This window comes from Rhincodon typus, chromosome 6 (genome assembly GCF_021869965.1).
Source record: "Rhincodon typus isolate 14 chromosome 6, sRhiTyp1.1, whole genome shotgun sequence".
Classification (NCBI taxonomy): domain Eukaryota; kingdom Metazoa; phylum Chordata; class Chondrichthyes; order Orectolobiformes; family Rhincodontidae; genus Rhincodon; species Rhincodon typus.
In genome coordinates, this window is record NC_063337.1 from 95,469,928 (window position 1) to 95,496,245 (window position 26,318).

General features: G+C 42.9%; 1 protein-coding gene across 1 annotated transcript in view; it reads left to right on the plus strand.

Moving 5' to 3' along the window:
* Positions 1 to 26,318, plus strand: part of LOC109935822 (rho guanine nucleotide exchange factor 7-like) — a 124,624-nt gene that overhangs the window by 43,952 nt on the left and 54,354 nt on the right. Inside the window, exons 4-6 of the mRNA XM_048598229.1 lie at positions 4,034 to 4,167; positions 4,812 to 5,013; positions 12,599 to 12,687. Of these exons, the coding sequence (XP_048454186.1) occupies positions 4,034 to 4,167; positions 4,812 to 5,013; positions 12,599 to 12,687 (425 nt within the window). The remainder of the gene's footprint in view (positions 1 to 4,033; positions 4,168 to 4,811; positions 5,014 to 12,598; positions 12,688 to 26,318) is intronic.

Sequence of the window (26,318 nt, forward strand, 5' to 3'; positions counted from 1 at the left end):
TGTGTTCATCCAGCTCTACACCTTGTTATCTCAGATTCTCCAGCATCGGCAGTTCCTACAACCTCTTATATTTAGTGCCTTGGTCCATAACCAGTGGCTAGGTATCCAGCACTGGGGCAAAGTCTCTTTGAGAGGATGGAAACTGGAGTGAGAAAATAATCAACAATTAGGGGAGTGGGCAGTAAAATGGAGTTGAGGCCAAGATGAGATCAGCTGTGATCGCATCATATGGTGGAGCAGGCTTGAGGGGCTGAATTGCTAACTCCTCCTAGTTCTTACGTAACTAAAACAAAAATCACTTGTTTTGTTCAATTGAAATGAATGAGCATTGTTCCAAGGAACCTGGACTGGAGGGCAGGTCTTATGAAGAAAGGTTGTGGGAGCTTGGGCTTTTTTCATTGGAGCAAAGAAGGATGAGAGGTGACTTGATAGAGGTGTACAAGATGATGAGAGGCATAGATAGAGTGGATAGTCAGAGACTTTTTCCCAGGGCGGAAATGACAGTTACGAGGGGGCATAATTTTAAGGTGATTGGAGGAAGGTATAGGGGAGATGTCAGAGGTAGGTTCTTCACACAGAGAGTGGTGGGTGCGTGGAATGCGTTGCCGGCAGTGGTAGTGGAGTCGGATACTTTAGAGACTTTTAAGCGACTCTTGCATAGGCACATGGAGGATAGTAAAATGTAGGGTATGCAGGGTAGTTTGATCTTAGTAGGACAATAGGTTGGCACAACATTGTGGGCCGAATGGCCTGTACTGTGCTGCACTGTTCTATGTTCTATGTTCTAAATTTTTCTTCACTAGTAAGATGGGGTCAAGATGAAACACTAAGGTTTTGGCCCATTCTGGAATGATCACCTTTATTGAGAAAGTCTAGAACAAGGGAGCTTAACCTTAAAATTAGAGATGGAAAGATGACAGGATGCACTTCTTCACGCAAAGTGTAATGAAAATCTGGAACCCGAAAGCTGTTGAGGCTGTGAATTAATGTAAGGTGTCAACATTGGGATTAACAGATGGGATTGTTGAGTAAGGGTATTATGGCACTGGGGACTGAGGTGGGTAGATGGAGTTAAAGCTATAAATCAGTTGTGACCTAATTAAATGGCAGAACAGGTTTGAACTGGCCTCCTCATGCTCCTGTGCCCTGAAATGTGTTTTGACACATACATACACTATACACAGGTTTTTCTTTAACTGGATGAATTAAACCATCTGAAAGCATTTTCATGCTGGGTCAGTTTTAGGCTGGAATTGGAAAAATGCAGGAGACTGTTGAATATTGGTCTTGACATGTATGGGTGAAAGGGGCTTGACAGATTCAGTGAATGAGCTGCCTGTAGGTAGATTGCAGGCTAATGAGGCTTTCTGATTTCCTCCCTCCCCACCCCCAGTTCTCTCTCAGCCCCACCCTTGAGGGCCTGACTGGCATTCAGATGTGGACCCAGCTCCTTTTGAATTTCAGATTTTATCTGACTACCGATCCCCATGGCAACCTGAGACTAAAACAGCTAAATCAAGGTTTACAAGAAACACAGCCTCGCACATTTTGTTTTGCTAACAAAATTGGCAAAGTGAAATCAGTGTGTGAGGGCCAGCTGTTCAAGCTGACTCCTGCAGTGACAGTGGGGGAAGGGATTTTCGATTCATGTCAGATACTCAGTATAATCTCGTTGGCTCCTAGTAGTTTGTTTTGTGCAGAGGTGTAGGTGTAAAGTGTGTGCGAGGCAATTTAGGAGATCAGCTCATACTGAACATTTATAAAATACCTTTCACAGCGTTAATTATCAACAAAGTTCGATTATGATCCACATGAGTCATTAGGGCAGGCTTCCAAAAACTTTGCCAAAGTTTTAAGGAGTGTCTCAAGCGGGGAGGGTTGGGGTGTGTGTGAAATCAGAGGCTTCAGCAGGGAATTCCAGGGTTTAGGGGTCAGACAGTTGCAGACGTGGCCACCATTGGTTGAGTGCTGGGAATCGAGATGGGCAAGGGATCCAAAATTGGAGGAGTGTGGCAATCCCCAAGAATTGTATGGCTGGAGCAGGTTATAAGTGAATAGGGACAGGTGAGTGAGGTCATGAGGGAATTTAAAAACATGCATGAGGAGCTGCCTGACCATTATATACCAGTGAGCAAGGGGATGATAGAATCAGAGAGTCTCTAGAGTGTGGAAGCAGGCCATTTGGCCCATCGATACCAGACTGAGCCTCTGAAGAGCATCCCATCCAGATCCCGCCACCCTATTCCTGTAACCCAGCTATTCCACCTAGCTTGCACAACTCTGGACACTATGGGTGATTTAGCATGTTCATTCCAGCTAACATCTACATCTTTAGACTGTGGGACGAAACTGGAGCACCTGGAAGAAAAAAAACAAGCAGGCACGGGAAACTCCACACAGTTGCCCAAGGTTGGAATTGAACCCACGTCCTTGGCACTGTGAGGCAGCAGTGCTAACTACTGAGCCACCATGCCACCCAGATGTATTGGAGCTGGTGTAAACTAGGGCATGGGAAACAGGGATTTGGATATACTCAAGTTTACATGGGGTTGAATGTGGGAGACTGGCCAGGAATGCACTAGAAGTAGCCAAAGCTTGAATAGGATTTCAGCAACAGATGAGTTGTGAGGCAGGGACAGAGATGATATTTACAAAGTATTTACTGCACCGAAGCAAGAAGTCAATGCTGATGGTGAATGATATTCTCAGCCACGGATAGGAAGTGAGTTTGGAGTATCGTCAAAACAACCATAGTTCAGATATGACCCTGAATATAACCCTTATGACATGCACAAGTTGGGAGTTAGAGTGCAATGGAACCTTACTCTGCTCTGACCTAAATTAGAACTGTGTCCAACTTTTCTGCACTTTTTTATAGACGGTGAAATAGCAGAAATAGATGCCACCCAGTTAGCAGCCATGTTAATGTGAAATGTGGTTGTGGAATTCTGGTGGGCATTCTGCTCACTCCCACTGTTCCCTGCCTCAATTTATTCTGCAAAGTGTACGTTCCTGTGTTTGGGGTCTGCTACGAAAGGCACGAGTCATTCACCGTCTCCACGAATCACTTCAAGAAGTCCACCCTGCCTCCACACCAACTCAATCCCTCCAACACAAATCCCAATCCGCCTCTATCTCAATCCAATTGAGCCCAATCTCACTTCTGACCCATCTTCACACTAACTCATCGGCTCCTCCAATTTTAATCTCAATCCATCTCCATCCCAATCCAACCAATCCTAACTCTGCTGTCGCCCCCAACCTCATATCCCATCTCATAGCAACTTAATGCCACCCTACTTAACCTACTCAACACACTGTCCTCAACCCACCCTACTGCCCCTCCCCTCACCATGTTAAGCAATCTTTGCTGTCATAATCCTTACTTATCAGATAAATTGACGCATTTTGCTCAATTGAAACTTATGGACTGAAGGTAGCTTGGAGATTTTTAGAATTCCTTTCCAGGGAAAAAGGAGATTCTGGGAAAGCCTGATTTATTGTCTGTCTGCAGGGGTCATTGTGAACCTTACTGAACAGCGAAAGTCATTGGGTTAGTGCTGTTAAGCAGCAGCGTCCAGGATCTTGAATTGGCATTGACGATGATGGAATAATGGTACAAGTCCCAGTGGGAGGAAAACTTGGAGGTATTGGTGCTCCTTGACATTGCTGCTTTTGCCCTTCTGGCAGTGGAGTATGTGGGGAAGGTGCTAAATAATGTGGTGAGTTGTTGCGTTTTTAGACAATGTGTTATAGCCGTAATACGCTGATGGAGAGGGGCTAGACGCTGAATTCCATGACACTGATTAATATGATCGACATGATGTGGCTATGTTACTTTCTGTAGAAGCGTAAAAAGTGGGAGTCAGTATCCTTTACATGGAGCCATCTGTTCAAGGATCAGAATCAAAGATTAATCCAATATTACTTCTCTTGGATTGCAAAGCTGGAAAAATGACAAAACATCCACTGTGGTCACTTGGAAACTATTGCTTCTGTTCTGTACAACTAATTAATTTGTTGTTTCCTACAGACATTGGTGTTGGAAGTGACTCAGTATGTGCCCGCCACCAATCCCATCATATCAAGTCGGTTGATTCCCTGGCTGGATCACATTTATCACTTGGAAGAACTTCTAAAAACCTTCCGGGAAAGTACCGAAGTTTGGTGAGTGAGTTTTGGACCTTGGAAAAGGTGGAATAGAATTTCAAAATGAGGAAATGACAAAAGTAGAATGAGGAGACTCTTACAGACTGATCTTTCGATGGGTGGGATTGTTGCAAGAAGAATTGTACCCAAATTAAAAGAGTCATTACCCAATGGGTGAAGCTTTGTGAAATACTGTCCATTGGCCCACACATTATCCGAAGTTTTTCAGCCGAGAATTCGAATGAATAGATTTTTCACAGGTACCTGACAGTGCACATTTCTAAAACCAGGAATCTATTAGAAAAATGAGATGCTCAGGCATCCTTGAGCTCTTAGATCTTATTCTTTGTTTTCCTCTTAATTACTCACTTTGTGTTTTTAGCCTTTTGTCAACACTTAATAAGGCACCTTGACTTTAATCTTCAAGATGACATTGATTTGTTTAAGCTAAGAACATCCCTGCTATTCTCCCCATGTGGCCCTAATAGTTGTAGGCTCTCATTCTAGTAAATCTCCTCTGTATCATCTCGAAGATCGACACAGAATTGGACACGCTCCTCCAGCTGAGATATAACCAGTGATTTATAGAGGCTGACTTTTTTACACAGAATGAATTCTTCTTCCAAATTCAATTTCATTAACTATTTCTTTCTCTCTTTAAGGACATGACTGATAACAGCAACCATCACATGATTGTGAAAGCAAAATTCAACTTTTATCAGACCAATGAGGATGAACTCTGCTTTACCAAGGGCGACGTTATCCATGTGACCAGAATTGAGGAAGGGGGCTGGTGGGAGGGGACATTAAATGGCAGAAATGGATGGTTCCCCAGCAATTACGTGAGGGAAATAAAATCTAATGGTAAGTAGCCAAGTTAAATGATAAGTAAGTCTGAAGTATTCAAATACCTCCAAAGGGAACAAAGTTTTGTTTTCTTTCTCTACATGGTCCCTGCAGACTTGAGCTTGCAACTAAACTGTTCTGAGGAAATGTTCGCATCAGTTTCAATGTTAAATGTTGATCTAAGAAAGTATATATAAGTAGTGAAAACTGGAAATTTGTGCAGAGAGGAGATTTTTAAAAAATGATCAAGGCAGGAATAAATGGTTCTCAATTTCATTAAAATTACGCAAACTATTGATAGTAGGTTGCAAAAGATACATCACATCACCAGCTACCCAGAGAAGATCATGTTGGACCTTCTTAAATCATTGGTGGTGGCTTCATGTAACTGATGGATTGTCTGGTCTGCTTTAGGGAAAAGTTAATTGTCAACCACACTGATGTAGGGAGGTTGAAATCACTGTACAGAGGCCAGTATTCCCTCACCAAGTCACCCTTTATTTACATGGGCTGTGACCAGCCAGCTCAAAGCCAGTCCCTCGACTGAGGAGCCTTTCTGAATTTCCTGTTTGTGTCTGTCAGCCAGGGCTCCCTGATTGGTCTATGTTAACAGCTTCAATCAGGGAACTCATAATCAATAAGATCCACCTGGCCATAATTCCAGTCACGACAGAGGGGTAATACATAGACCCAGACTGGATAAGGATGGCGCCTTCCCTTCTCTTCAAGGGCGTTAGCAAATTTATTCGGTTTTTAACAGAATTTAACAACTTTGTAGTCGCTTCTATTGAGACAGTTTGTTACTTGTAGATTTTTACACTGAGTGCTGAACTTTCCGTGATGTTGCCTTTGGATGAACCGTGAAACTGTGGTCCCATCTATCTTCTCAGGTGGACATTAAAGATCCCTTGGTATGATTTGAGGAAGTGCAGGGGACATTTCGTGGGTATCCTGACCCAATATTTATTTTTCTTTCTCATTGTGGGAGCTTTCTGTGTACAAATTTACTGCTGCATTTCCTGCATTACCAGACTGATTACACTTCAAAAAGTACTTCATTCTATAAAGCATTTTGGGATTTCCTCAGATCATGAAATGCATCTTTGTACTCCACTTTAATAGCATTGTCCTGTTTACGTGTGCAATCACAAATACCTCTGACTCCGTTTTGGGGAATTAAGTTTTCAACTCAAACTGTTCCACTTTGAATTCCATTTGCTGTATCAAATCCATTAATTATTTTAAATAGCCCAATTAGATCACACCGTAATCTTCTAAACTCAAGGGAATGCAAACTTAATCGATGCAACTTGTCGAAAGAACATATGAAATCAGAACAAGAATAGGCTATTTGACCCCTCAAGCCCGCTCCACCCTTCTGCATGATCTGTCTGAGGCCTTAACTCCTCACTATTTCAAAAATTCTACCTACCTCCTGTCAGTGATATAACTTGTGCATCTCAGTGGAAAATTCCAGACATTTCACTACCTACTGAGAGAAGAAATTATTTTGCATCTCTGATTTAATTGAATGTCCCCTGTTCTGTAACTATGTTCCCGAGTTCAAGAATCTCCCACTATGGAAACATTTTCTCAACAATTACCCTCTCAAGCTCCTTAAAATCTTGTATGCTTCAATAAGATCACCCCTCATTCTTCTAAACTGCCTCTCTGCTCCTATGATGCTGCTTGGCCTGCTGTGTTCATCCAGCCCTGCATCTTGTTGTCTTGAATAAAGGGGTTACATGTTTAGCTGTTCTTGATACGTTCCAAGAATCAGCCAAGTGAATCTCATTTGAAATTAGAGTGTACTCATTCTTAAATACAGGGATGAAGACTCAAATAACTTCACAGAGGCCAGTGTCCCATCAACATCTCGCCCTTTATATACACGTAGAGAATCTTTGACACTGATCTAGCTCCCTCAGAGCCAGCTCTCAGTGCGAACAGAACCTCTAACACCCCTGTTCTTATCTGTCAGCCAGGGCTTCCTGATTAGACCAGATTAACACCCCCAATCAGGGAACTCATGTTCTGTGAGGTCCACCTGGCTAACTTCATTACAATCACTACAAAAACTGAAGCCTAGGGTGCAACCTTACCAATATTCTGTACAGTGTAACATGACTTTGCTGTTTTTTCAGTTCCAAACCCTAGCAATAAAGACCAAATTCCATTTACCTTCTGAATTTCTTGTTTCACCTGTATGCTAATGTTTTGTTTATCAAATACAGGAACATCAAGGTCCCTTTGCGCTATACATTTTGGAGTCTTTCTCCATTTAAATAATAGCCTGCCTTCTGATTCTTCCTGCCAAAGTGCATGACCTCACACTTTCCTAAATTAAACTCCATTTACCAAGGTTTTGCCCACTTACTTAAACTGTCAATATTCCCTTGCAAATTCCTTTATGTTCTCATCACAACATGTCCACTTACCTGTTTTTGTATTGTCAGCAAATTTGGATACGTGTTAATCTGCATCCTCCTCCATGTCATTAATGTGGATAGTAAGCAATTGAGGATCTAAGGACTGATTCTTATGGAACTCCACTGGTTATGTCTTTCCAACCTGAAAATGACTCATTAATCCTTTTTGTTATTCACTCATGGGATATAGGCATCACTAGCTGGCCAGCATTAATTGCCCATCATTTGTTGTCCTTAAGAAGGTGCTGGTGAGCTGCCTTCTTGAATCACTGCAATCCACCTGCTGTAGGTGGACCCACAATGTGTGAGGGAGGGAATTCCAGGATTTTGACCCCGCGGCAGTGAAGGAAAGGCATTTTCCAAGTCAGGATGGTGAATGGCTTGGAGGGGACTTTGCAGGTGGTGTTATTTCCATGTATCTACTGCCCTTGTCCTTTGAGATCGAAGTCTTTGTGGATTTGGAAGGTGCTATCTAAGGCTATTTGGTGTATTTCTGCAATGCATCTTGTAGATAGTCATCCTACTACCACTGAGTGTCTGTGGTGAAAGGAATGGATGTTTGTGGATGTGGTGACAATCAAACCGGTTACTTTGTCCTGGGTGGTGTCAAGCTTTTTAAGTGTTATTGAAGCTGCACTTATCCAGATAAGTGGGGAGTATGCCTTGTAGATGTGGACACGCTCTGGGGAGTCATGAGGTGAGTTAATTCCCACAGTATTCCTAGCCTCTGACCAGATTTTATAGCCATTGTGTTTATGCGGTGAGTCCAGATGAGTTTCTGGTCAATGGTAACTCCAAGGATATTGATAGTGGGGGATTCAGCGATGGTAACACCATTGAATGTCAAAGGTTGGTGGTTAGGCTTTTTTATTGGCGATGATCATTGCATGGCATTTGTGTGATGTGATTGTTACTTGCCACTTGTCAGCCCAAGCCTGGATATTGTTCAGATCTTGTTGAGGTTGAACATGGACTGCTTCAGTATCTGAGGAGTTGCGCATGGTGCTGAACATTGTGCAATCATTGGCGAACATCCCCACTTCTTTCTGTATGATGGAAGGAAGGTCATTCATGAAGCAACTGAAGCTGGTTGGCCTAGGACACTATCCTGAGGAACTTCTGCAGAGATGTCTTGGACCTGAGATGACTGACCTCCAACACCCACGACCATCTTCCCGTGCACCAACCAGAGGAGAGTTTTCCCCCGATACCCATTGATTCCAGTTTTGCTAGGGCTTCTTGATTTCACACTCAGTTGAATGTGGCCTTGATGTCAACCCCTGAACTCACCCCTGGATTTCAGCTCTTTTGTCCATGTTTGAATCAAGGCTGTAATGAGGTTAGGAGCTGAGTGGCCCTGGTGAAAGCCAAACTGGGCATCACTGAGCAGGTTATTGCTGAGCAGGTGCTGCTCAATAGCACTGTTGATGACACCTTCCATTACTTTACTGATGATCGAGGGTAGACTGATGAAGCAGTAATTGGCTGATTTGGATTTGTCCTGTTTTTGTGTACAGGACATACCTGGGCAATTGTCCACATTGTGAGGTAGATGCCAGTGTTGTAGCTTTACTGGAAGAGTTTGGCGAGGGGAGCGGCAGGTCCTGGAGCACAAGCCTTCAGTACTATTGCTGGAATGCTGTCAGGGCCTGTAGCCTTTGCAGTATTCAGTGTCTCCAACCGTTTCTTGATGTCATGTGGAGTGAATTGAATTGGCTGAAGACTGGTATCTTTAATGCTGGGGAGCACTGGAGGAGGCCGAGGTGGTATTTCTGGCTAAAATCCTGGCACAGCAGATTTTGAAATGTGCAATCAATATAACAAAATGTTGGAATTAAATATCTACTGATGATCATGAGATCACTGCTGATGGTTGGAAAATCCCACCTGGTGCACTAATTTCCTTCACTGAAGGAAATAAAACATAAGACATCAAGGAGTCCAGAGTCAATGTTGAGGAATCTCACAGCAACTCCCTCCCGACTGTATGTCATTGTGCTGCCACCTCTGCAGAGGACAGGACATATCCAGAGATGGTGATGGTGGTGCCTGGGACATTGTCTGTGAGGTATGATTCCATGATCGTAACTATATTGGGCTGTTGCTTGACTCGTTCAGTGAGACAACTCTCTCAATTTTGGTACTAGCTTCAAGATGTTAGTCAGGAGGACTTTGCAGGGTTGACAGGGCTGTTTCTGCCATTGTCTTTTCGGGTGCCTAAGTCGATGCCAGATAGTCCGTCTGGTTTCATCCATTTGGTACTTCTGGCTGAAAATGCTGCGAATGCTTCAGCCTTATATTTTGCACAGCTGTATTGGACTCTTCCATGATTGAGGATGGAGATATTTGTGCAGCCCCCTCCTTCAATGAGTTGTTTAATTGTCTGTCAACATTTCAGGACTGAATGTGGCAGGATTGTAGATCTTAGATCTGATCCATTCTTCTGAGATCACTTAGCTTTGTCTATCACTTGCTGCTTATGATGTTTGGCACACAATACCTCATTTTTAGGTATGCCTGGTGCTTTGCTCCTGGCATGCTGTCTTGCACTGTCCATTGAGCCAGGGTTGATCCCCTAGATTAATGGTAATGGTTAAGTGGGGGATACGCTGGGCCATGAGGTTGCAGATTGTGCTGGAGTACAATTCTGCTGCTGTTGATGACCCACAGTGCCTCATGGATGCTCAGTTTTGAGTTACTAGATCTCTTTGAAGTCTGTCCCATTTAGGACAGTGATTGTGCCACACAACACAATGTCATGTTTTCTCAGCATGAAGCCAGGACTTTTCTGGTGCCTAGGTCGATGTGAGATAGTCCGTCTGGTTTCATTTCTTCGCTGAGACTTGACAGCAATAAATGCAACTGTGTGGCTTGCTAGGCCATTTTGGAGGGCAGTTGAAGGTCTGCAGTCAAATATAGGTGAGGATAGTGGATTTCCTTCAATGAAGGAAATTAGTGCACCAGGTGGGTTTTTCCAACAATTGACAATGGCTTCATGGTCATGAGTACATTTTTAATTCAAGACACTTTGTTATATTGAATTCAAATTTCACAATCTGCTGTGGTGGGATTCAAACCTAGATCCCCAGACATGAATTGGGACCCTGGATTAATTGTCTAGCGATAACACCACCAGGCCATTGCCTCCCCTAATTCTCTCTCTCTCTCCTGTGTGTTAACTAATACTCAACCTATGCTGATACGTCACTGCCAATACTGTAAGCTCCTACCTTTTGCAATAACTTTTTATGTGGCTCCACATCGGATGCCTTTCAGAACATCTCTGGCATCATAATTCAGCCCTTTTATCCTCAGTGTCATTACAGTGAAACTGCTATATCTCCTCCAAGGCCCTCTTGAGATGTGGTGTCCACAATTGAATGTTGTTACTCTAGATAGGGCTCCCACTGACCAGAGGTTTGGGTAACTTAATGTGACTTGCACCGTTTTGTATTCTAGCCCCACTGCGATCATCTGTTGGCATTTTTAATTATGTTTTGCACTTTAAGTGATTGCTTATCCATGGATCATACATCCTCCTATTTAAATGATTTACTGAGTTCTAATTATAAGTTCCAAAGCACATAACCTCTCATTTCCACACGTTAAATGGTACATATCAAAGTTCTTGCCCAGCCACCTAATCTTTCAAAATGTCAAAGATGGCACGTACGGCAATGGCGCAACCTTGCAATCTCTGTTCTTTGCACCTCATAATTCATGGGCTGAAACTGATGCTACAATTACAGTTTACTATGTTGGATGTTTTCAATTAAGAATTAGACTGGGGCTTTCTTCCCTGGAGCGTGGGAGGCTGAGGAGTGACCTTATAGAGGTGTACAAAATCATGAGGGACATGAATGAGGTGAATAGCCAAGGTTGTTTTCCTAGGGTGTGGGAATTCAAAACTAGAGGGCATAGGTTTAAGGTGAAAGTGGAAAGATTTAAAAAGGACCTCAGGGGCAACTTTTTCACGCAGAGGGTGGTGCGTGTATGGAATGGGCTGCCAGAGGAAGTGGTGGATGCTGATACAATTGTTACATTTGAAAGGCATCTGGATGGGTACATGAATAGGAAGGATTTAGAGGGATATGAGCTAAATGCTGACAAATGAGACTAGGTTAAATTCAGATATCTGGTAGGCATGGATAAATTGGACCAAATGGTCTGTTTCAGTGCTGTATAGCCCTACGACTGTAAGTCTGAGTCACTATCTGAAAACCTGCTTCTTAACAGCACTGTTTCTGGGGTACCTACAGGAGGTGAACAGCAATGGTGTACCACCACCTTCTCCAAGGCAGTTAGAAATGGGCAATAAGTGATGGTGTGGCAAGAAATACAAAAAGGATTTAAAAAGACATTGATATTCGTGACAATGTGAAGCTGCTACATAGAGTAATTCTCGAACACTCAGAAAGCAGTACAATAAGGCCTGGACAAAGCTGTTGTCACTGGTGACCCTGTGAACAGGTCTCACCTTAAAACTCAAGTCACTATTTCACAGGCGTCTGAGTCTGGTGGCTTGAACGATGATCTTACCACAGGATTTTCACCAGAAAATGCTGTCGGTCAGAATCAGCTACACCTCAACATCCACTACTTTGAAACTTGTTTGAGCCAGATCTAAAGGTGTGAAGCAGGGAGAGGCCATCTAGTTTGTCTATACATGCAAAAATAAGCCAGGCAAATATGATGTGTTAAATTGCCAAATCACAATGTTCAGATGACGGTAAAGCGATAACATGACCTCTGGACTCGGCTAGATTGCTGACAATAGGTCTGGTCACTGGTGTATCTTTAAGAGATAGTGTAGAGGAGAACAGCAAGGTTGGTTGCTTATAATATAGGAAAAGCAAGAACTTGAGTTGGGGCTGTTCATTCTTTATTATGAGCCATTTGGCATCTTGATCACCAGAGCTGTGAGTGGTACAGTTGCCTTGAGAGGGTTTACAAGTTCTCTCTGTCTTTCTCCCACTCTGACTCCCATTTGTCCTCGCACCTCCCACCTGTTTGTGGGAGCTTGCTGTGTTGTTTTTATTTTAATGAAAATGAAATGACATTTCAGTTTAATTAATCAGATAGGATTGGCTTGGTTTCAGATGCCAATTTATGTTGTGAGCTAAACATTTTGATGTTTGTTAGTTAAAAGCTTTGACAACTGATTCATTCTGCAGAGAAACCGGTCTCGCCAAAGTCAGCAACTCTGAAAAGTTCTCCAAAAGGATTTGAAACTCCTCCAATTAGCAAAAGTTACTACAATGTGGTGAGTGACACATCCTGTTTGTCTTCAGTGGGATTTGATGAAGAACTTTCTGCTAAAATCTATTAATTTGAAGACATTTTAACAAAACATGAAAGTGAAGGGCCATTTTTACAGCCCCTGTGTGTCTGCATCAATGTATATCAGTTTCTCAGAGAAAATGTGACTGCATCGTAATAGGGTCATCAAAACAAAGCTCTCTGGTAATGAAGTGGTTGATAAAAGTTACTCAATGTCCTTTTGGTGATATTGGTTTTAAAAGGCCATCAGCAGCTGTGATGATAATTGATGGGGAAGAGTTTTACTCATGAATTTTGGCGAAATCTGTTAAGGAATATAGTTTAAGGAAAAATAAACATTGTCATTAAGAAAACTGCAAGAGCGATTCAGTGGCGAGAAATTCTGCAGGGATTAACTTGCCTCCTAACTCCCTGAAACCTGTCCACATGTCACAGGAGTGTGAAGGAATACTCATAGGAACGTGGGAACAGAAAAATACCATTCTGCCCATCCAGGTCTGCTCTGCCATTCAATTAGATCATGGGCAATCAGCTACCTCAACATCACCCTCATGTGCTTGTTTCATATACGTTGATGTTAGTGGTCTCCAGAAATTTATCATTTTCTGTTTGGAACATGCTCATTGAGTTTCCCTTTCGTTGGAAATTCCAAAGATTGAGCACCCTCTGAATGAAGAAATGCCTTCCTATCTCAGTCTAAAACAGCCTACACCTTATTTTGAGACTCTGTCCCTTGGTTTTAGATGTAACAGCCTGGGGAAACATCCTGTTGACACCTACTCTGTCACGCCTTTTATGAATTTGGTAAATTTCAATGAGATGACTCCTCAGTTTGTGAAACTCCAGGGTGTACAGGCCCACATTCCTCATTCTCTCCTCATAAGATAGTTCTGCCTTCCAGAAATTAGTTAAGTGAACTTCCGTTGCATTATTGGTTTGACAATGTATCCTTCTTTCGATAAGGAGACCAAAACTGAATGCAGTACCATAGTTACAGTCTCAATAAGGCTTTCTGCATTTGTAGGAAGACATCTGTACTTCTCTACACAAACTCTTCACAATGAAGATCAACGTACCATTGTTTGATTGTTATGTGTATATGCTAGCTCTCAGCAACTCATAATCAAGGACACCTAGGCCCCTTTGGACATCAACATCTGCAAATCTCCTGCCATTTAAGAAATGCTTTAATTTTTTTTAACCAAAATAGATAACTTCATATCTATTCACAGTATCTTCCATCTGCCATGTTCTCTCCTGTTGACTTAGCCAATGCAGGTCTGCTTAAAATCTCCTTGCATCTTCGTCACAACTCACATTGTCACCTGATTTTGTGTGATTGTGAAATTTGAAAATATTACATTTTGTCCTCAACCATAACATATTTATATAGATTGTGAACAGCTATGATCCTTATGCTGATCCTCAAGTCATAAAGGTAATGTCCATACCTCTGGGCCAGAAGGCATGAGTCCAAGTCCCACCTGCGTCAAGAGATGTCATAAAATGTCTGAACAGATTGATTAAAAATACTTCTAATTAGCATTGATCCTTGCTGTGTTGCATAAATAGCAGCCTGCCATTCTCAGAGTGACCCATTTATTCCTGCTCACTGCTTTCTCTTAATGTATTCTCAATCCATAGAGGTATATTAGCACCAATTCTATATTCTCCATTTCTGTTCACCAATATCTTGTATGCAGCCTCATTAAAAGCCGTATGGAAACAGCACATCCACTGGTTCTTCTGTATCTGTACTACAAATTACTCCTTCAGAAACACCCAACAGGTTTGTTAAACATGACTTCCTTTTCATAAATCCATATTGACAATACCCAATTCTATCATGATTTTCGAAGTATCCAGCTATCACATCGTTATTATAAACTTTAGCATCCTTCCTGCTACAGATGTCATGCTAATGGCTCTGTCATTCTCCATTCCCCTTTCTTCCCAAAATATTTTTTTAGAATTCTGAAAGAAAAACCAAAGCATCCACTATCGCTACGGCCACTTATTTCAACACTCTGGGATGTTGTTCATCTAGACCAGGGGATTTATCAATCTGCAAACCAGTAATTTTATAAATATTTTCAGAGATAGTAGGAACTGCAAATGCTGGAGAATCTGAGATAACAAGGTGTAGAGCTGGATGAACACAGCAGGCCAAGCAGCATCAGAGGAGCAGGAAAGCTGATGTTTCGGGCCTAGAACCTTCTTCAGAAATGGGGGAGGGGAAGGGGAAGGGGGTTCTGAAATAAATAGGGAGAGGGGGGAGGTGGTTCGAAGATGGATAGAGGAGAAGATAGGTGGAGAGGAGACAGACAGGTGAAAGAGGCGGGGATGGAGCCAATAAAGGTGAGTGTAGGTGGGGAGTTAGGGAGGGGATAGGTCAGTCCAGGGAGGACGGACAGGTCAAGGGGGCGGGATGAGGCTAGTGGGTAGGAGATGGGTGTGGGGCTTGAGGTGGGAGGAGGGGATAGGTGGGAGGAAGGACAGGTTAGGGAGACGGGGACAAGCTGGTCTGGTTTTGGGATGCGGTTGGGGGAGGGGAGATTTTGAAGCTTGTGAAATCCACATTGATACCATTGGGCTGCAGGGTTCCCAAGCGGAATATGAGTTGCTGTTCCTGCAACCTTCGGGTGGCATCGTTGTGGCACTGCAGGAGGCCCAGGATGGACATGTTGTCTGAGGAATGGGAGGAGGAGTTGAAATGGTTCGCGACTGGGAGGTACAGTTGTTTAGTGCGAACTGAGCGTAGGTGTTCCACAAAGCGGTCCCCAAGCCTCCGCTTGGTTTCCTTGATGTAGAGGAGGCCACAACGGGAACAGCGTATGCAGAATACCACATTAGCAGATGTGCAGGTATCTTTGGCCAGCCAAAGTTAGTTTACCATTCTAATTGGGTAGATGTGCCTTGGAGGAATGTGTATTTGTTGCAGATCATGCGATATTTCTTTAAATATTTGCCTTTTCCTGTCTACCTTCAAATTCTTCAGTATATTTTCTCAATCCACCATAGTCAGTTTGCTCGTCCATACTTTCATAATTGCCTTTGTTTTGATTTAAAACTTCAGTTCTAGAATGAGCACGACCACATTCAAGCTGAGTGTGAAATTTTGTTATATTATGTTCCTTTTTCCTAAATGCTCCTTTGCAGCAAGATTATTAATTAATTAACCGTTTCTCATTACATTACACTAAATCTAAAAGCCCAATTCTGAGCTGATTTTAAAATGCACTGCTCTACAAGTCCATCTTACAGACATTCTGGGAATTTATCATTCACAGCATTAGAACTAATTAGGTTTACACAGTCTGTACACAAGTGAAAGTCTTTCATTCTTACTGTATTACCCATATTACACACAACTTTATTTCCTGATTTGTACCATGCCCAACATTATCATAATTGTTTGGCAGACAATAAACAGCCACAATTAATGTTTGCTAGCCCTTGTTGTTTCTTGGCTTCACCCAACCTGATTCTACATCTTGATCCTTTGATTTATGATCATCACGCACTAATTTACTGATTTCATCCTTTATGAAGAGTGCTGTCCCAACTCAGTTTCCTTGTAGTTGATCCTTTTTAAGTGATGAATAATATTGATATTCAATTCTTAATCTTGGTCACCCTGTAGCCACATCTCTTTTAACCAGCTCTTACTTTCCCTCAATCTTAGATGAAAGTTGCTCCAATAATCTTCAAGAAATTCAACACAGTCAGTCCATGACAAAGCTGCAAACTTGTTCAGAACCCCATTTACCACCATCAGTATTCACTCTGTACATCGCTGATGCATGGTGGCAGCAGTATGTACGATGTACGAGGTGAACTGTAGCGACTTGCCAAGGCTTTTTCAACAGCACCTTTCAAAGTTACAGTCTTTACCACCTTGAAGGCCAAGAGCAGCAGATGGCTGGGATTATCATCATCTGCAATTTCTTCTCCAAGCCAAAAATTGTCCTAAATTGGTAATATATCACCATTCCTTGAATGTGGCTGGGTTAATAACCTGGAACTCGCTCCCTGATAGCCAATAACAAATGGACTGCAGCAGCTCATATTGTTGCTTGCCATCACCTCTCAACTGCAATTCAGGATGGACCATAAATGCTGGCCTCAAACAGTTATGTTCACATCCGTGACTGTGAAGGAAGCAAAGTTTGAGCACATGGATATACATATAAAAAAAGTGTTTGGGGGATGATAGCTAACCTTGCAGATGACACAAAGATTGGCTTGGATGGTTGACAGTGAGGACGAAGTCTTAAGTTACAGGAGGATACAGGTGGATTGGTCAAATGGACAGATCAAATAACTCTGATAAATGTGACATGATGCACTTAGGAAGAACTAACAAAACAAGGGAGTACTCAATGATTTGCAGGACACCAGGAAGCTTGGAGGAATATTGAGGTGCTTGACTACAGATCCCTGAAGACAGCAGGACATGTTAATGAAATAGTTAGGCATTTGGGACGCTTGCTTTCATCAGCTGTGGCATAGATTATAAGAGCAGGGAGGTTATGTTGGAACTGTGCAAAACAGCTGGAGCACTGTTTGCAGTTCTGGGCATTTCATTATAGGGAGGATGAGATTGCAGTGGAGGAGTGCAGAGGATGTTCACCCGGATGTTGCCTGGGATGGAACAGTTTAGCAATGGACGATGGTTGGATAAACTTGGGTTGTTTCCTTTAGAAAAGAGCTGAGAGGGGACCTGACTGACGTGTATTAGATTATGAGGGGCCTGGACAGGGTGAATAGAAAGCAGCTGTTCTCCTTAGCTAAAGGACCAATAATAAGGGGGCATCATTTTAAGATGAGAGACAGGCGGTTTAGAGGGGATTTAAGGAAAACCTTTTTCACCCAGAGGGTGGTGTGAAACTGAAATGCACTGCCTGGAAGTATAATTAGGTGGCATATTTTGTAGCTTTTAAAACGCACTTGAATGAACCCTTGAAATGTTAGGACATTCAAGGCTACAGGCCAAATGGTGAAAAGTATAGATTTGGCTGCTTTTGTTGGTGCAGGCTTAATGGGCCAAAAGGCCTCTTCTGTGCTGTATGATTTTATGGCTTTAAAATAAATACTTCTCATGGAAGCAGTTATGTACATTAAATGCATACTGTAAAGTTAAAATGGGCTTCAGCCAGATGTACTCATAAAATTTCACTTGCCATTGGCATGAAATAAATAACAAAAATGTGCAATTTTTCTGTTCTCGTTAATGTAATAAAACATCCCGAGATGCTTGACAAAAGTGTTAAGAAACAAAATTTAACACCAAACCATATGAGAGAATGTAAAGACAGATGGCCAAAAGAGCTCAGGGATAGGTTTAAGGATAATCCTAAAGGAGCAGATAAAAGTGGGGATATGTATTAAGCTTTAGGCCCAGTCAGCTGGAGGTATGGAATTAGTGGAGGGACTTAAATCAGGATTGAGTTTGAAGCCACGAATGGAAGATCATACATTATCTGAAAAGTCGTAAGGGTTGGAGGAGGTGAATACTTTCAAGGAACTGAGTCCTGTGTTTGTTTTTGTGACTTTATTCAGAAACTAGACAGATCAGGTTTAAAGGTTTTGAGAAGATTTGCGGCTGGGGTTGTGGATGAGACTGTAGACTTGCTCACTGAGTCGGTGTGTTTGATTGCAGCTGTTTCGTCACCCTGCTAGTTAACATCGTCAGTGCACCTCTGGTGAAGGGTCGGTGCCCTGTCCCACTTGTTATTTATGTGCCTCGGTTTGCTGGGGTGGTTGGCATTACTTCCGGTTCTGTTTCTCAATGGTTTGTATATCGGGTCCAGTTCAATGTGTTTGTTGATGGAGTTCCAGTTGGAATACCAGGCCTCCAGGAATTCCCTGGCATATCTCTGTTTGGCTTGCGCTATTATGGATGTGTTGTCCCAGTCGAATTTGTGTCCTCCTTTGTCCATGTGTATTGAGACCAGTGAGAATTGGTCGTGTCTGTTGGTGGCTAGTTGGTGTTTGTGTATCCTTATTGTCCGTTTTCTTCCAGTTTGGCCTATGTAATGTTTCTCACAGTCCTTGCATGGTACGTTGGTTCTTTTGGTTGTGTGTGGGATCCTTTATGTTAGTCAGTAGCTGTCGCAGGGTGATTGTTGGTTTGTGGGCTACCGTCATACCTAGGGGTCTGAGTAGTCTTGTGGTCATCTCTGATATGTCTCTGATGTACGGTAGGGTGGCTAATGTGTCTGGCCGTGTTGCGTCTTCTTGTTGCGGTCTGTCGTGGAGATTATGGCGGATTGTGCTTTTTGGGTATCCATTCCTTTTAAAAATTCCATATAAGGGTTCCTGTTCTGCTTTGTGCAATTCTGGGTTGCAGTGTGTTGTGGCCCGTTTGAATAATGTCCTGATGAAAATGAGCCACAACACACTGCAGCAACCTGGAACTGCGCAAAGCAGAATAGGAACAGTTGTACGGAGTTTTTAAAAAGAATGAATACCCAAAAAGCACAATCTGCTGTTACCTCCGCTACAGACCATAACAAGAAGACACAACACGGCCAGACACATTAGCCACCCTACCATGCATCAGGGACATATCAGAAATGATCACAAGATTACTCGGACCCCTAGGTATGAGGGTAGCCCACAAACCAACAACCATCCTGTAACAGCTAATAAAACCATTAAAACTACCAACCAATAAAACTAATGTAATATACAAAAAACCATGCATGGACTGTGAAAAACATTACGTAGGCCAAACTGGAAGAAAACTGACCATAAGGATACACGAACACCAACTAGCCACCAAATGACACGACAAATTCTCACTGGTCTCAATACACACAGACAAAGGAGGACACAAATTCGACTGGGACAACACATCCATAATAGCGCAAGCCAAACAGAGACATGCCAGGGAGTTCCTGGAGGCCTGGTATTCCAACCGGAACTCCATCAACAAACACATTGAACTAGGCCAGATATGCAAACCACTGAAAAACAGAACCGGAAGTAATGCCAACCACCCCAGCAAACCGAGGTATGTAAATAACCAGTGGGACAGAACACCAACGCTTCACCGGAGGCGCACTGACGATGTTACCGAGCAGGGTGATGAAACGTCTGCGACCAAACACACCGGCTTGGTGAGCAAGTCTACAATCTTAGGTCAGGTTTACTTGGGTAATTTTTGGGTTTATGAAATTACAATGTCTGCTGTTTGTGACTATGGAAGGAGATGGAGCTGCCTTGATTGCTATTTTCATCCTATCCATTTTAATGATACAAACCACTTACATTCTGATTCCCCAACTGCTGAGAAAGGAGAATGTTCCACATAGGATCCTGCCTCCATTTCAACATTGCAATGTTTGCTGTTGGCACTTGTGCATTTTAGTGGTGATGTTAATGAACTGGGAGATTTTCTGGTCATTGGATATTCTGTTTTGTCCCTGCCTCAGGGGAACTGAAATGTGTGTCAGTACAGTAGACTGGCAGTGTTCACATTAGTGGTCACGAGATGTGACTTTCCCATACTCCACATGTCAGTCCCAGCCATTAACAAAATTAAAAGTATGAATTGATTTGAATTAGCTGTATTGTCCCATGTATTCAAATGAGTACAGTGAAAAGTTTACACATCGCTTCTTACAGTGCCAATATGTAGGATTCTGTGAGAGAACATCACTCACTGAGTTCAATATGCAAAGATTGAGTGCAATGTGTGCCTTGTATTAACAACTTTTGTTTCCTCTAGTGATTGCTTTCACGGTCTATTTGAATTACCTTGTTAACTTTACTCCCAAGTGGCTACTCAGCAGCTTTTTAGAATTGCTACTGTGTGTGGACACAAACAATGGAATCAGATGGACAAGGAAAATGACCAGCTGTCTCAACAGGCAAATGAGCATTGTGATTTGCCATGTCCCTGCACCAACCAGCAGTTCCCAACATCCTGAACTCAGGCTCCCTAAAAGCGTGCAGTGTGACAGAATGCTGTTTGTGATTGACCTAGTTACCTTCTGATTTCACAGCTGGATGAAAATCTCTTATCAGATTCACATTAGACTAAACTGTGGGAGCACTGAACTCGGTGAATCGTGGTCTCTCGTAGAATTCTGCCGGTTTTTAATTTCTTTGTGGCTGGTCCTGAAATTAAACTTCCATCAAGTTTCTGTGGAAAGGATCATGACCCATAACCTTCCTCACAATTCTGTTGAATGGCACTGTATCACTGAAAATCCATGTGTACCACATCAACACTTCGCTTCTTCAATCCTCTTTGTTACCTCTTCAAAAAATTCCAGCAAGTTAATTAGATACAATTTTCCCTTAACAAATCCATGCTGCCTCTTCTAAATTGAATTATTTCATGTGACTATTAATTTCATCCTAAATAATTGTTTCTAGAAGTTTCTCCACCAATGAGGTTAAACTGGCTGGTCTGTAATTGCTGGGCCAGTCTTTACGACCTTTCTGCAATTCTCTAATCCTTCAGCACCATGCCCCAAATTCAGGGAATATTCCAGGAGAATTGCCAGTGCCTCTGTAACTTCCACTCTCGCTTCCTTTACCATCTTTGGATACATCTTATCCTGCCTCTGGTGCCTGTCAACTTTAAGTATCAGTAACTTACCTAACACTTCTTCCTTATCAACTTTAACTCTAGTGACTGAATTTCCTCCTCGGTCACCAGGACAGGGCAGGATCTGATCTTGGTAAAGAAGATGCAGAGTATTCATTTAACACCTCAGCAATGGCTCTTGCCTCCAATTGTAAATCATCTTTTTGGATTCTAATCAGCTTTACTCCTCCCTTTGCCACCCTTTTTACTAATAATGGGCTTGTTGAAGAATTTGAGGTCCCCTTTTATGACAGCTGCCATTCTTTTTCAGTAATCTGTTCATACCTCCTATTTGTTATCTTACCTTCCTTCCAAAGCTTCTCCATTCAGCTTGGCTTTCAACCATTTTACCTTTAATATACCTGGACCATATGCGAATCATCTCCTGTTTGACGTCCATTGTTCACCTAATTCTTTTTCTACCAACATTTGGTTCCAATCTATTGGCCTCTGCTCTGTTCTTGCCCCATTGAAGGGGCAATGGCCTCGTGGTATCATCACTCATCTATTAATCCAGTAACTCCGCTAATGTCTGGGGACCTGGCTTCAAATCCTCCCATGGCAGATGGTGGAATTTGAATTCAATAAAGGATCTGCAATTAAGGGTCTAATGGTGACAGTGAAACCATTGTTGAAAAAAAATCTGTCTGGTTCAATAATTTCCTTCAGGGAAGGAAATCTGCCATCCTTACCCGGTCTGGCCTACATGTGATTCCAGACTCTCAACAATGAGGTTGACTCTTAATGCCATCTGGGCAATTAAAGATAGGCAATAAATGCTGGCCTAGCTAGAGATGCCCACATCCTGTGAATGAATTTTTAAAAAAAAGAGTTGATTCTGTGCTAGTTGATTATTCTTACTCCGAATTGACCAATGTCTATTTGCACCATCATCCTAAACCCTATAATACAATAATCACTGTGCCTCCCCCATTCTCAAGAAGGAGGCTATGCCTCCTTTCTCCCTGGATTTGACACAAACTGCTGTAGAGAATTCTCCTGAACACAATCTATGAAAGCTTTCCCTTGCTTCTCCTGCACACTGTTGATTATCCAGTCACTATCTAGGTAATTAAAGTTCTCTCATTATAACTATGATATTTACAGCTGCCTAGAATTTCCTTAAAAATTTGTCCCTCTGTGTTCTTCCCACTTGGTGGCCCATATATTACAGAGGGCGATGTAATTGTACCCTTCTTATTTCTCAGCTGTAGCAAAATTGATTCTATCCCTACAGTGTGGAAATAGGCCCTTCGGCCCAACAAGTCCACACCAACCCTCAAAGCATCCCACCCAGACCCATCCCCCTATAACCCGCCTAATCTACACGTCACTGAACACTACGGGGAATTTAGCATGGCCAATCCACCTAGCCTGCACAACTTTGGACTGTGGGAGGAAACCGGAGTACCTGGAGGAAACCCACACAGACACGGGGAGAATGTGCAAACTCCACACAGACAGTCACCCGAGGCTGGAAACAAACCCGGGTCCCTGGTGCTGTGAGGCAGCAGTGCTAACCTAACCACTGAGCCACCGTGCCGCCCTGTTCTTGAGCATTCTGAAACATGCTCTTTCTACAGTACTGTAATGCTGCCCATAACCAAAAACACCACGCTTCCTTTCTTCCTATCTTTCTATTTTTCAGAACACCGAATAACCAACAAAATATAGCACTCAGTCCTGTCCTTTTAGCCAGATCTGTTAACACCTCAACATCATAATCCCACACGGCAATGTGTAACTTGCCAACCTTATTGATTATATTTTGTGCATTCACTTAAATGCAGTGTGACCCTGATTTAGAAATCATTACTTTTTCCTTCACTCCCCCTTCAAATATTAACTCCTTATTCTCAATTTTAGTACTGTCTGCCTCTTGCAGCATTTCATGCACCTTGTTATTTATTTCTGATATTCTCTCCTGGTTCTCACACACTTGCTGAGTTAGTTTAAGCCACCCTAACAGTACAGGCAAAAGGCCCACAAGGATCTCAATCCTGGATCTGTTCACATGTGACCCATCTGGATTGTGCAGCTGTCATCTCCCCCAGATCCAGCCCCAATGTCCTAGAAATTTAAAGCCCTCCCTCCTGTACCATCTTACCAGCCATGCATTTGACTGTTTTATTTTCCCATTTCTATACTCACTTGCATGTGGCACTGGGAGTAATCTTTACTACTTCAGAGTTCCTACTTGCTGATTTTCTACTAGCTCCCTAAATTCTGTTTGTAGGATCGCATACTCCTTCCCATCTATGTAATTTAGTACCAGCATAGATCACGACTTTTGCTTGTTTCACCTTCCTCAGAGATCTGAAACATCCCTGACTCTAGCACCAGGGAAGCAACAAATCATCCTGGAGTCACGTTGACATCTGTAGAAACACCTGTCTTTTCCCCTAACTAAAGGATCTTCTATCAGTGCTGACCTTCTGCTTTGCTTCCTCCCCTATGACGCAGCTGGGCCACCCATAATGCTACAGGCTTGAGTCTTGCTGCACTTCCCTAAGGTTCGATCGCTTTCATCGATATTCAGAATGGAAAGCCAGTTCATGCGTGGTCCACTGGGATTCCTGCACTTTCTGCCTGTTTTTGTTGGACTGTCTGCCTGCTTGCTGCTCTCCTGTGCTGTGACCACCTGTATGAACGTGCTCTCCCTGTAGTTTGCTGCCTCACAGATGCACTTCAGTGACTCTTAGTCGCTGCTCAAGCTCTGAAACCCAGAGTTCAAGCTTGTGCAGCTGGTGACACTTCCTGCACGTGGGCTCATTTAGGTCACCAGTAGTGTTGAGGGGAGGGTGTTTGGTAGCATGGGTTGGCATGGAGAATAAGAGGATGAGAGCAGTGTGAACATTTTATGTTTTAATCTATATCTGTAAACTTTGAGTCTCCAAGGAGACATTCTGCCCAGCCATCTCAGAAGTGACAGCGTCCTCCACTCTCACTGATGGTCTGGTCTGACTCCCAATACAACCTCTTCCCCCACCTCCCCAAAATCCCAAACTGAAAGTTGGGCTTTCTACCATTGTATATCAACCTATGCATGTCTGTAACATTGTATCCCATCCCCTGAGGCTGTGTAACTTTACCTTATGTTATTTTGAATATAGTTGATTAAATGGAAATCTAATTGAAGTGTTTATAGTTAAAATAGTGAAACAAATTATTGTTTCTTTTTCGCAGACTTAGGACGTTCCAAAGCATTTTATAGGATAGAAAAAAGAAAACCCTGCCTTTAGCTGGGGGAACACAGCTAAATTAAATCCAGGCCATTTGGGGTTGATGTCAGGAAACACTGTTTCACATATAAGGTTGGAGGGAATGGGTGCTTTCCTTCCCTAACCTCCCACTTCCCTCCCTGCAATATCTGCTAAAGTTGGGTGTCAATTGATAATTTAAAAACTGAGTTTGATAGATCTTAGCTAGCCAAAGGTTACAAAACCAGCACAGCATATAAAGTTAAGATACAGGTCAGCCATGATCTAATTTACTGACAGAGTGGGATCAATAGCCTCTTCGAGCCAATGTTTCTGTGAGTATGGTTTCCAGTCAGCAGCACAAGACTGGTGATTTGATCCCCGTATTACTCTTTATAATGTTGAGATCTGTTCAAGGGGAGCTGTTGCTGAGTGTAAGCACTGGGGGGTTAACATTCACCTCCTGATTTTCCACCCAACAATTGAGACAGCTGGAGTTTGACTTTGTTTTTTAATTATCCTATGGGTTGATTTGAGGACATTTGGAGCGGTTGTGTTGTGACTCTGTGCCTGCCAGCTAGTGACGGGTTCGTCTCTTATGTAGGTCATTCAGTCCCATTCTGTTTGAGGCTGTCTTTTTTTGCCTTGGGCCCTGCTTCTGAGACAGTGTGGTTGGTTTTATGAGATATGTACTGTGTGGTCGGGGGAACCACAGGGTGCTGAGCTGCTGGACGTTTTGTTGGAATCTGCAGATTTTGGGATGCAGTGGCCTTGAAGTGGATCAGTGAAGCACACACTGAAGAGAGTGCTGCTGTGTGGCTGTAATAACCCTGACGTTGAGGCATTTGAATCAAGGCCAGTGATGTTTCATGGGTTCCTGTAGCAGTCTGGACATGAGGCAGAAAGAGCGAGGAAATGAGGTGATCACTGTAGCACTGGCAGAGAATGTTACTGATGTTTCAATATCTGATATAAAGCAGGCTCAGCCCAGATGGATATTACTGTTTAGGTGGGGAGTGAGGGTGTTAGTTTGCTGCCTTTGTTTTCGATGAGTGTATCCGAAACATATATTTGAGAAGACGACTGAGCTGAATCAATGTTTACCCCAGGTTTTACAGTGTGAATGATGAATGCGGGTTTGGGATCAGCTGTTGGGGTTTAGGACTTGAGATGCGGGGTTCTTGTTGAAGGGTCACTGAGGAGCTTTCGTCTGGAGAGATTTTCATTCCAGGGGCTCAGTTACATCTACAGGATTGGTCTCCTGCCTGGAAGCACAGATGGACTACAGGAGTCAGTGATCCATTGGAATTGTTCGGATTTCAGGAAGGCCCTGGAAAGGGGATTCCTCCTCGAGAGAGGAGCATTTGTGACTTTGTAGCTCATTTTACCCCCACCATCCAATTTGTTCAATGCCTGGATAATGAGGAGTGTTGCAGTGAATCTCAGCCAAATCACGGGCTGTCAGCTGTAGATTCAGGGATATGAAGCTCATCTTCTAAATCAGGAGAATAGGGTTCTGCATCTACTTGTGAAACTTGAGCACATAATAGAGGCTGGCACCTCGAGTATAGTAATGAAGGGATACATTACTGCCGTATTGGAGCGTCAATAGTGAGTGAGTGGAATACTGCACTGTTGGAAAGTCACGACTGAGGGAATGCTGCACTGTCAGAGGGTCAGTACTGAGGGAGCGCTGCATTGTCAGAGGGTCGGTACTGAGGGAATGCTGCATTGTCAGGGGGTCAGTACTGAGGGAATGCTGCACTGTCAGAGGGTCAGTACTGAGGGAATGCTGCATTGTCAGAGGGTCAG